Here is an 11954-nt window from a genome sequence, read left to right on the forward strand (position 1 = left end):
TCAGAGGCAAGTAAAGGGATGATATCAGTTAATCAGTCAAAAAACTAGCGCACATTTTTTGAAAGCAATAAATACACATTTTCAATGGGTGGCACTGTAGCTCCCAGGTCGTCCATCCAAATTTTTTTAGACTGGGAGCTACAGACCTGCAGCTAGGTTTGTATGTCAAATAATAGTAAAGTGTTAGAACTTAAATTTTGATTGAGGAAATTGTTGACCATAAATACGTAATGGGAAGAATTCATCTTCTGATGCAAAAATGCAGCATCCTTTATCTTTTGCAAGAATTCTGATAGACAAAAAATACAAGATGGTTGAATTTATGCTTTATTGTAACATCCACATTAAACAAGACAACATGGCACGATCAAAAGATATGTTCTAATCTACACAGCTACAGTGTTCATTTAAGTATAAGTACCGTCAATGCCGTGTTAAAAAAACAGGATCATGTATGTGTGCTAACAAAAATTGTTACTTAAACTATCACAATACAATATGTCAGTCATTTGTAGTAAAAAAGGAGTACCATACATCCCTTAATTTTTGTGATGATCTAATTTTTTTTTTTCGCGATCATTTTTACTGTAAGAAACTTTTCAAATCTCAAAAAATAACTTGCGCAAAGTAAAAAAGCTATACACTTTCGTAAATTTTGTGATGTTACAGTGTAAGGGCAGTCACTCATAGTCAAAATAGAATATAATGTCAGTTTATACAACATTTGTCCTTTATCTAGTTTTAGGTAAAAGTAGTTCTCAAGCACAGCCAAAATCTACTGTCAACAAAACAAAATGCCAGATTATTCAATTAAAAACACAAATCAACAGAAATAATGTGAACAAATAACTTTAGAACCAAAGAACTCCAAATTGTATCAGCTTTAGGTTCTGATACATGATTTAACCTTTGCAGCTTTGTTTTTTAAGATGAACAGAGAAGTTTTATACATGTTACTGCCATGTGTGCAATTTATACAAAACTTTATGTATCTAATATTGATAATAATAACTGAGACAACTCAACTCTGCACAATACTGCAAAGCAATATAAATTTGTGCATAACCTAAAATATATCTAACTATTTAAAACATGTATATAAATTAAATAACAAAAATAGATTTGACATTACACTTTTGCATGTACATGAAAATGAATGTAAAAGCATATAAGGTTACTAGAAGATGTACAGCTCTAGAAATTTCTCACATGCAATAAATGTAAAATTGCTCAATCCACGCCAAATAATAATTCCTGAATGGCCGAGGAGCAGCAATAGGAAGGAAATTTGAAACCAGGAGCACTTTGTATCAAGCCATGTTGCAAGAATTAACTTTGGTTGAATATTTACTTTAAGTCTTTGTTTGAAAAGTTCTACAGATAATATTTAAACTTAATTGGCTTAAATGTTATACTTATCAAAAAAATATTTTACAAATGTGCATAATTATTTAGTACAAGAAAAAAAAAGATAACCATAAATTTATTTTCAAATTATCATTTAAATTAAAATCAGCACCCTTCTCCAGAGTCCATATGATAAAGAGCAAAAAGAGGGTGGTGGTTTTAATCAGATTGTATTAAGGTGCTATTCACAAGAGGCATTCTAAACAGTACTTGCCAATTTATACTTATATGTATGGGTATGCATTCGGCAATAGGGCATGGAATCAAATGTTAAGAATGTTACCAGTACTTTATTTTCTACCAAACAGAATGCAACATCAGTTTTTATTGCATGGATTCACTTATTCCAAGAGGAGATCTGTATCGAGAAGGGAGCAGTCAGTTTCTGTTAAACATTGAAGAAAAAAGACTAACACTGGCAGACAGAGTCTATACTAGGTACTTACAAGGACTCAAGTTGAAATAACATGTGATGATATTACATAGTTTAGGACAGCACTAACTGATGAAATTACAATTACTAATTTACAAGAAGCCATTTTATGTCACTGTATCCTGCCACCTAAAACACGAACTCTCAAGGGAGACAACTTCTCATTCATACTTATCAAGAATTATTCAGATATGCCTGGCCACTGGTCCATACCTCTACATATAGTCTGATTATCACATGCTATTACTTGAATGATCTATTATTCAATGATTTTGGTATATAATTTTTGTTCTCAAATAACGTTGATTTTAAAATTTTTAAAGGGCATTCAGTATTTAAATTCATGATCAATTTCATTTTCAAATGCTATTTAGTATACATGTATTTATAAACAATTTTTAAATATGTACCAAAATAAATATTCACATTGGAATGTTGAAAAACTGCAAATTTTCAGACACTTGCATTTCAATAAAAAGCATTTCCTAACAAAACAATCTATAAAGACAAGAGGGTCACAAAGCAAGCATGAAAAAAGAGTAAAATTGGCATTCATATCATGAAAGTACATTGTTAGTATGGATGCTTCATCCTATCTACATGAAGTCCTGTCAATCGTGTCATGTATTACTTGATACTCTCATACATCACCCTACACACTGCATGTCTCAGTTATCTCTAATGGACAATAATACATTGTAAAGACAACCTTACACTGAAATCTAGAACAACCTACACAAAAATGGGAGAGATTCTTTATAACATTTTGTTCAAAATAATTGCTCACACCAATAAAATTAAACTTAATAACTTTTCAATATATACATAATGTCTTTTACAGCTACTCATTGTAATGCACTAACTGTTCACCAACGTTAAAATAATATGACCTAATTATCACAATATCACAACTACTTAGGTAAATACTTTAATAGCTACTAAAAATAACATTAATATATTTACAGCATTTCTAAAAATGAAAATTCACAAACCCTATAAATGTGAGTTATACTGACTTACCATTATCTACAAAATACACCTCATTAGAACGGTGGGTATTGACAGTTTTGAACATTTTAATATTATGCAGGAATATTTCAGTTATTCAGATACAATGATGAGGAATTTTGAAACCAGCCATGCTTAAACAGCTTTCCTGTAAATAACATGTATTCTTGTAGTTATGTCAAAACAATTTCATCCTGAAAATTTTCCAATTTTAATTCTGTGTGTTTGGTAGATGGGGTGGGGGGGGGAGAGAGAAGGGCATGGTTGCACATCAAAAAAAGAGTTTCTTGGTTGTTGTTGAAACTCCTTCATTTGTAGAGAACAACTGATGTCAGGCTTAGTTTGCTAGAGTGCTCTGCTAGGAATTCATAACACCTGTCTTTCAACTCTGAACAATGCTGAACACTGAGACTAGAGATTGTTCAACGCAGTCCTTAATTCTAGAGCTCACTGAAATTCATCATCAGAACTTAACAGAGTTGTCTTCTCATTGAACTTCCTGCTAGTGGGCCCCACTTGAGGGCGCTGTGGCTGCTGGCCATGGGCAGTTTCAGGCTGTTGATGGGGCAGTGGCCTTGACAAGACATCGCGTGTGGCATTGCCGTTACGAGCTGGCCGACTCCTGTTCTGTTCGTATGGCCAGCCATCAGCCTGCTCCTCCTCGTGGGGGATTTTACTTCCCTGCTGGGTATACTGTTGATAATTAGGGTGGAAATTGTGTATTGCATCCTGCATAATGTCCCGAGGATTCATGGTCTCCTTCAGACTACTGGAGATGCTCTGTAGTGACACGGTCCTTCCTGTGGTGTTCGCTGGACCAGAACTGTAGATGGAGTGAGGGAATGCAAGTCGCAGTGCTAGTGCAGCGAAAAACATTTCTATGCAAATGAAGAAGTTCTGGTAGCCTGCTGAGACAGTTCCTAGGCCCACCTTCATTGTTCCATTATCTGAGAAAATGGGGCTAATAGCACCTCCCTTCTCCAGAATAGCCAACACAATACCTGCAAACATTTACATGACTTTAAGAAAAAATTCTTGTCCAAGCTATCAATTATCTTCATCATTGCTTTAATTTTCATATACCGTATGTATATTTACTGATTAGTATTAGTGTTGATCCAGTAATTATCTCCCTGAACTGTAATAATGTTATTTTTAAAATGATAATTTTATCATTATCACTAATAATGATGTCCGCATGTACCTTGCCAGAAAGACAGGAAAATGACTGATTTGACAGTAAGGAACTTCCAGACAGGATCATATGGACTCAACAGTTCCCTGGTGGCGAAATAAAACAGGAACAGAGCGTAGAGGGCCAGACTGACGGACACATTGTAGATCAGGGTCACGTACAGGAAGCCCGAGGACGGCCTACAAACAGTCAATCAGGTCAAGTACAGAAGATCCACACATTACTTTTGTACAGTCCTGTATATAGCACAATATTACAAATACAATACTGGATATAAGGCAAAATAAAATTAAACTTAAGCCTGTTTAAATAATGCAGTAAGCAAGTCTTTTTTTTTTACATTAAAATATTGCTCCAAGATTTGAAGGAAAATAATTACGGTAATATTTTTTTACTCAAAATTGAAAAACTGCTATTACCGGTAACTCCTCTTTACAAAGAACAATAAAAATAATCAATGTATATGCATTTGATATAAGATAGTGGAGCCTGAGCTACATATTATCTTTGTTCTGTACAACAGTTTCGAGCTAAACATTTCTGTCAATATTTTCATTTATTTCCCAATAAAAACAATATTAAATGAATGTATCTTAAAACTTTTTTAGTGAGTAATTTATTAGATCTGTACCCACAATAGTGCGATGGATTTCTAAATATATGGTACTTTGTCTATGTGAACACCTACGAGAAGTTGCCATCCTTGTAAAGTCCAAAGGCTTGTAGAATGAGAGTGGTCAATGCCATCACAGGTTTCACAATACAGAACTGAAGGGTTGCCTAAATGTGAACATAAAGGTAACAAACTAACTTATAATACACAATTATTTTTTTTGAAGCATTTATTTTACTAAGTGTGGTCTTGAAGATAGAATTATTAATTTCATTACATCCCTACCTGTTTACAGAACCTTAGAAAACCAATGGTGTATTGTCGACCAGCCAGGCAGCAAGTACACCAAATCCAACTTGACCTACAGTAAAGAGACATAACATGATACACAGCAGTAACCAACCCCTACCAAATGATCTAAAAGGTCATTGATGGTACCTCTGAATTACTCTTTTAACCTTTATTTACTAGTGCCTGTTTAAATGGAAGAGTGAACAAACTATAGAACATTATGACTTTTTAGCCGGGCTCTGCTGAAAGCAGAGTTCTGGCTATAGGCAGGCAAATCGCCAATGTTACTATAAATAGCACAACTTCAAAAGTAAACAAAAAACCAAACAGCGTCAAAGTAAAAGCTTCCGCTATACCAAATAGTTACACAAAGAGCCACATTTTGTCAAAAGTGTTGGCATTTTGTTTCTTTTTTTTAATTTCGGGAGAATTGTCTATCTTTTTTAGTTTTCCTATTAGTAACGTGTTTCGAAAACAAGACTATGCATTTTGGACACATACAATGCGCATGAATTTCCATGAACTACTTTGCCGCATGTTGAAGAAATGAGGATTGAATATATAACGCTTGCTGCAAAATTCAAGGCAGCAACTATTGAACTTTTTTCTACTAGACAAACATATTTTTGTTTATAGCCGCTTACAAAATTTGGTAGCTTTCTGACGCCTTGCCTACTTTAAAAGCATGAGAGAGAGAGAGAGAGAGGAGAGAGAGAGAGAGAGAGAGAGAGAGAGAGAGAGAGAGGAGAGAGAGAGAGAGAGAGAGATTTTCAGTCTTTACTACACAATATGCATAATTAAAGACACGCCAAAAGAGCCCGGCTTTCAGTACTTCAGTACTTTGATTAGTATATACAGCTCTAGAGTATAGCAGTAAAGTAGGATAACCATTCACACACACGCTGAAAAGCTTTGTCTGGTCTTTCTCCATTTTTACAAACAAATAAAGTTACCAGTAAAACTAATCTTACTTGATTGGTTTCCCTCTGATCTCGGACATTATAGAACTTTCCCCTCCCAGATATTCATAGCACAAACTCAGGAAACTGTAGATTACAAATGCTGCAAAAACACACACAGAAAAAAAGGTACACTTCAAGAAAAAGTAAATCCTTAACTTTTTACCTTTATTTCAAATCAAATTACAATAGATATGTATGTTAGACAATTTTTATTCAAAAGCACCATTGAATTATATTGTATGGTAAGCATGTTAATATTGTTTCATCATGCCTAACTGCAAAGAAAAATTCTTTACCTGAAAGCATATTTTACTTGAAAAAAAAAATACAAATACCCATAAGGTGATACTAAAAATGAGGAAAAGAGAATACTTTATCATTCATCATATTCCTATTCAATTTCTTTAAAAGATTCAATCACAGAGAATGAGGTATGGAATAAACGGTGGTGACATGACCTTACCCTCATAACAATCTCGCACACTATCAAAGTACACATAGTAACTGTCATTGTTGAAGAACATCAGACTCAGGAAAGAATCAAAGGAGTAGATGGGGACGATGAATAAAATCCGAATGATCCATCGCTGCTCGTTAGGACAGGTGTAGTAACGCAGGTGGAGGTAGATCTGAAACAAAAAGCTAGATCAGGCTGGTCTTGTATCCCTTCCTATGATACTGTATACACCCAATTAAACACAAGGAATAAATATCCACATAATTCATGAGAAACAGCCCTCTCGATTTAAAATATTGCATTTATTTTTCTAAGAGTTGTGAACAATATTAAGTCAGAGGCGATTTCAACAGAATGAGTGCTTGCCATACTAAATATGTTTCTAACAAAACCTTTTGTTTTCTGCAAAAATTTTCATAGTCAAAATTGTCTGTTTCCAATATATTTGTGAGTCTCTGTAATTTGAGAGGGTACCATCAAACAAATATTTTACAACATAAGCTAGGTACTATTTGACAGTTACACAACGTAGTACATTGTACTCTGTTCTCTTGTACAAGACAATTATACCAGTACTTAGAAAACTCTAATATTACAAATGAAGACTCAAGAGTTTTCTCCAAATACCGGTATTGAAAAATGTATGCTTAAGTGATAGGTATCAAACGATAAAAAATGAAAATATAAAATACATTAAAAAAATACATGTATTCATTAAAAATATAACAATTTTTTGTGGGTGCTATTTTTTTCTTTTGTTTTAAAAATAGGTTTATCTATTTTTTGTGATTTAGTCCAGATATTTAAAAAAAATATCTGGACTAAATGCATATTTTGCTATTCAATTTTGGCATTTGAGATGATTCCTGAAAATTTAGCCAAAAAATAATAACATCTTGCAGAAAGAGCCAGTCATACCTTATTGACTATACATGTATTTGTTTATTCTAATGCTGGACTTCTTAAATGCTGGTCTAGTTATTTTAATAAAATCTTTCATTCTTTAGAATGACTTAAATGTTCCCGACAACAACGTTATTAGTGTGTAATTGTTTCCATGGATATTGTGATAAGAGGGAGAGGATAGGGAGAACACATTTCACTTACAGAAGAGCAAACTTTGATCAATATGCCTCCTGACTAGCAGGAAATCAATAATCATATCAACAATAAGACCGACACAGGTCTTACAAAGGACCAGGTTTTATTCCAGAGATAATTAAACAATCACACTTAACCAGATCCTGCTCGCTTTTTCTTTAGTCACAGAAGTACATGAATGCAAATATTTCCTCTCTCTCTTCTATATGGCACTACTTGTCAAGAAGCAAATATGACAGCTCTTTTTCTTTGGAGCAAGATGTTTAGAACAGTGAATTTTTATAGCTTTTTGGCTTGACTTAATGCATAAACTACCAGAATTGCATCTTCAGTCTATTTATAGTCTTTGGGACTTGTGTATTTAGATTTAATAACAATGACTTTATAATATGTGACCAGAAGCCAGTGACTATGGTTTAAATGGAGTCTTAAGATCTACCTGTACTGTTAATCATATCAGTCTAATATCACATTTGCATAAATCCTAAGAATGTTTGTTTGTGTCATATTTAAAAACGAATTTTTTGATAGAAATAATATAAAATTCACAATCAGATAAAAACAGACATCTTAAAATGGTAGGATCGGGGCATTTTTGTAGGTTAGGTCGGGTTACCCTAAACACACAGCTTTTTTTTTAGGCCTTACTGTGCCAGTATTATTCTAACTCAAGATTTTTTCTCTGTACCCAAAATTAATTGTCAAAATTATGACTTATTAACATCTGCTTTGAAGCTTAATATTAATAATTATCAATCACTAAATAAAATATACTGAAATAACTTTTTTCTGGATCTTGCCAGTGTTCTAAATATGATTTATATGGGTATATGAGAATTTGCAGTTTTAAAACTGCATGTAAGCACTCTTCCCTTTTTTTTAAAGGAGCAATCTATTTAAACTGGTGAGGATCAAGTTTTGATGATAATCCAAAACTGAAGACCTTTTTAATTACAGATAAATTAATTGATTACAAAATAAGTACAATAATTTCGAAGGTTCTCCGATCTCAGAGTATTATTTCATCATAAAAATGTTATCTATCCTTCAAACTTTACAAATGAAAGGAAATAAAAAGAAATTTACTGACGGTTTCCATGCATTTTACGAAATTGTTGCAATTTTGGCCACAATGGATGGAGTGGAATAAATATAAAAGTGGAGATTGAATAAGAAAAAAAAAGTTTATACTGATGAATTGTTGGCTCGGACCCGTTTACCTCTGTGGAGTAGGTCTCTGTACATCCACTAAGCCAACAAATTCATTGAAAAACTTGTCATAATAATAACACTAGAAGACTAACTAATTTTGTCAAAAAGGATAATTTATGGTCCAAATAAAAAATTCCGGATAATTTAGAGTTATTGAACGTTGCTGAGGATCGAAGATCGTTAATGCTATAAGTTTAATAGTAACACAATTTTAAGAGGATTTAAAGAGATGATATATTGCAAAGTTAAGCATAACATGGCAAAATGAATATATAACATTTTAGTGAATTTTCTTACAGAAATAAGATTTATCTTTTCATCTCAGCAATTGCATTCCAGATGTACAACTCCACTTGATAATCATATACTGGTTAAGTACAGTTCATTTGTTTTAAAAATGTTATAACTTGGTTTCTCCACTTACTATACAATAATGAATTCTTTGCCAAAACATTGTGGCAAGGCCTCTTTTGGATAAATGCTGTGCTGATGCACCATTTGATATTGACCTTGGTCAACTGACCTAATATCATGGTCGTTGCGAACCCTCATAGTTGCGATATGAGCAATATTTGAGAAAAGTTTAACTATCTGATGCTTCATTCTTAAAATATCTATGGACCTCTGACCGAGAGAAAGGGACAGATGACCTGATAGACAAAATGACATGAAGCCCCACACCCTTCCTTATAAAAATACCAACAAAACTTACCCAGTAGTAAGTGATCATTCCTTAATAAGGCAAATAAAAGTACAATGGAAACTCAATTCAAGTAAAATATCATTTGATTTGATAGTATCCTAGAACATGTGCAAACAAAATTATGTTTAGGTGGCATGGGACAGGTTTTTTATACAATTCATGGTAGCCAGTGGGTGTGTGTCTTCAGAACTCTGTAACTAGAATTTCCTCAATTCCCATTCAGAGCAAATACCTTTAATTCACTCTTTATAAGGCCGTGCAATCACCAATTTCCAAAGAAAATTACTTGTCAAAACCTGTAAAATTTTCTACAAACTGGATTTTATTGGGAGTTGATTTTAATCAACTCTCCTATCCAGTTACTCTGGCAAACCAAAACTGAAACAGTGTTTGGACCTAAGCACAAATCATCACCACTGACAAGATTTAGGTCTTGAAAATAATCGATAAATTCAATGTAATGTACGCTGAAGCATTTTTTTTAAAGGAAACTTATTTATAAATACCTAAGAAATAGTCAGATTTTAAATAGTATGAACAATTTAGAAGTTTTTTTGCAGTCGTATGTATTCCTACGCCAGAGTTCAATATAGTCTCATTCAACCATCGACTGTCTCCATACATCTCGGACAAGCAGAGAGTCAGTCTATAATTAGAGGTCGCATCATCAAGCTATCACGTGACCTGGTATCTCTTACTTGTTGGAGATTAACGGAGACAGCCGAGCATCTGGTTGAACGAGACTAGGGTTCAATTTTGGTTATATCCATACACTTTTTGAAGTATTTCGAATACCGATACATAGTTTGATGAAATCAATTCTATTTCTAAATTTTACACAACATGATTCATAAGAGGTTTTCTCGAAATTCTTGTCTGAAAAGTCCGAGGATCCATGTTACAAAAATGTGTGTAATTCAAATACAGATTATAAACTACTTGCCAAGCAAAATAACATATCGTTGATTTTAAGATAAATAATAATCGATAAAATCAACTCCCGTCAGTACTTCAGTACTTTGATGAGATTCTGAGCCTTTCATATTTTGCTAATTTTGCATGATTTTTCAGCTTTTTAGACCTCCCCCAGCTAATTCCCTGCAAAGGGCTGACCTTCCGTATTGTGTGCATGTTGCATCATCACATGTCAGAATCTTACCGTATATAGTTTACAATATCCCATCCACCTACTTTTCGTGTTATTTTACCTCCCGTCTGTAACTTGCAATTTCACTTTGTAAAGTCAACACAACAGTCATAGCCGCAGATTTCACATTTTACTTCTGATTATCATGTACCTAACACACTGGGCCTACATATTGGATATCAATTTCATCAAGAGACATCCCTCTGACTAATGATAATCATTAAAAATCATTTCATGAATTTTAACAACATTCATAAGCCTTTAAGTACAGCAACTCTCAATTTTACAAAAATATTAACTGTTACTTTATCCGAAATGGTCCCTTGCTACTTTACAGACATTGAACCAATTGAAATGCTTTATATCCAGCTGGCCATTCTGCAGATAGTTATGGATCTTGCTTACCTGATGAACGGTTATGAGGAGTGCAAGAATGGAGAACGCCCCACCAATGCCCTGAGCTGCAGCAGTCTGCAGAAAGATGAGCGGCTGATGTACAAAGGTCCCATTGTGTGCAGAGCTGTTGGTGGTGGTTGGTACAAATGGTGTGGTGCTGCTCAGATCTGAGTGATTGGTGGTGGTACTACTCAGTGTGGTAGGTGGCATGGTGGTGTTTGTATCCGTCATCTACAACATACATTCTGCCTCAGTATCTCAAGAGTCATTAGCAATAACATAATTTTAGTTTGTTACATACAATTTCATTATCTTACTATTTAATTATCTCATTATCTCAAAAAACCATAATTTCAGTACCTCATCTCACAAGTTTGATAAACATTGCTTTGGTTCAGTAAACAGGAACTATATATTGAGGGCTTACTGAACTGAAGTGTATGTTACAGAAAAACTCAATTAAGTCATTAATCTGGACAGTCTCATACAGTGAGTATAATGATTCTCATCTAAATACATTCATACAAAACTATATTTAATTATTCATTCTTTTTATCACTTTTTGTCATCCTGTCCTGTCGCCTTGCTCGTGCTGCCTGTATTTACAACAAACAGCCAAAAATATGATAAAATTGCCTTCACATGTGGTGTCATTCAGGTCTCTTATTGAAAAATAAAACATTCGGACTTGACATAACTATACAGTGAGTAAACCCCGCTGGACTGGAATGTACACGACAGTTGAGTTCATCGCGACGTGTTAATTATTGAAATTAAAAATACTTCTTGATTAAATCTTAAAAGTGAAAAAAACAATATGCTCTTCCAATTTTGGCACAAGCACACATTCAATACTAACCTCTTTTCAATCCGTCTGACCTGTTCACATTTATGGGTTCATTGCTAAACACATGAATTTTTAAATAACCACAGTGACAGTCTGTCGATGTCCACTGACCAATATTTCTAATTTTACGGATGTGACGTTTTCGATATTATGACAAATGACGTATGATTTTGTTAACTCAT

At 33.7% G+C, this 11954-nt stretch overlaps 1 protein-coding gene across 1 annotated transcript; it reads right to left on the reverse strand.

Moving 5' to 3' along the window:
• Positions 1–314: 314 nt before the first annotated feature.
• Positions 315–11936, reverse strand: LOC128166850 (transmembrane protein 184B-like). Its single transcript, XM_052832275.1, has 8 exons — positions 11785–11936; positions 10935–11156; positions 6373–6538; positions 5919–6009; positions 4942–5017; positions 4732–4823; positions 4053–4222; positions 315–3849 (listed from the first exon to the last, which is right to left on the reverse strand). Exons 2-8 carry the CDS (start codon positions 11154–11156, stop codon positions 3296–3298), a joined length of 1371 nt encoding a protein of 456 aa, XP_052688235.1. The 5' UTR covers positions 11785–11936; the 3' UTR covers positions 315–3295.
• Positions 11937–11954: the final 18 nt, after the last annotated feature.

Source organism: Crassostrea angulata, chromosome 10 (genome assembly GCF_025612915.1).
Source record: "Crassostrea angulata isolate pt1a10 chromosome 10, ASM2561291v2, whole genome shotgun sequence".
Taxonomy (NCBI): domain Eukaryota; kingdom Metazoa; phylum Mollusca; class Bivalvia; order Ostreida; family Ostreidae; genus Magallana; species Magallana angulata.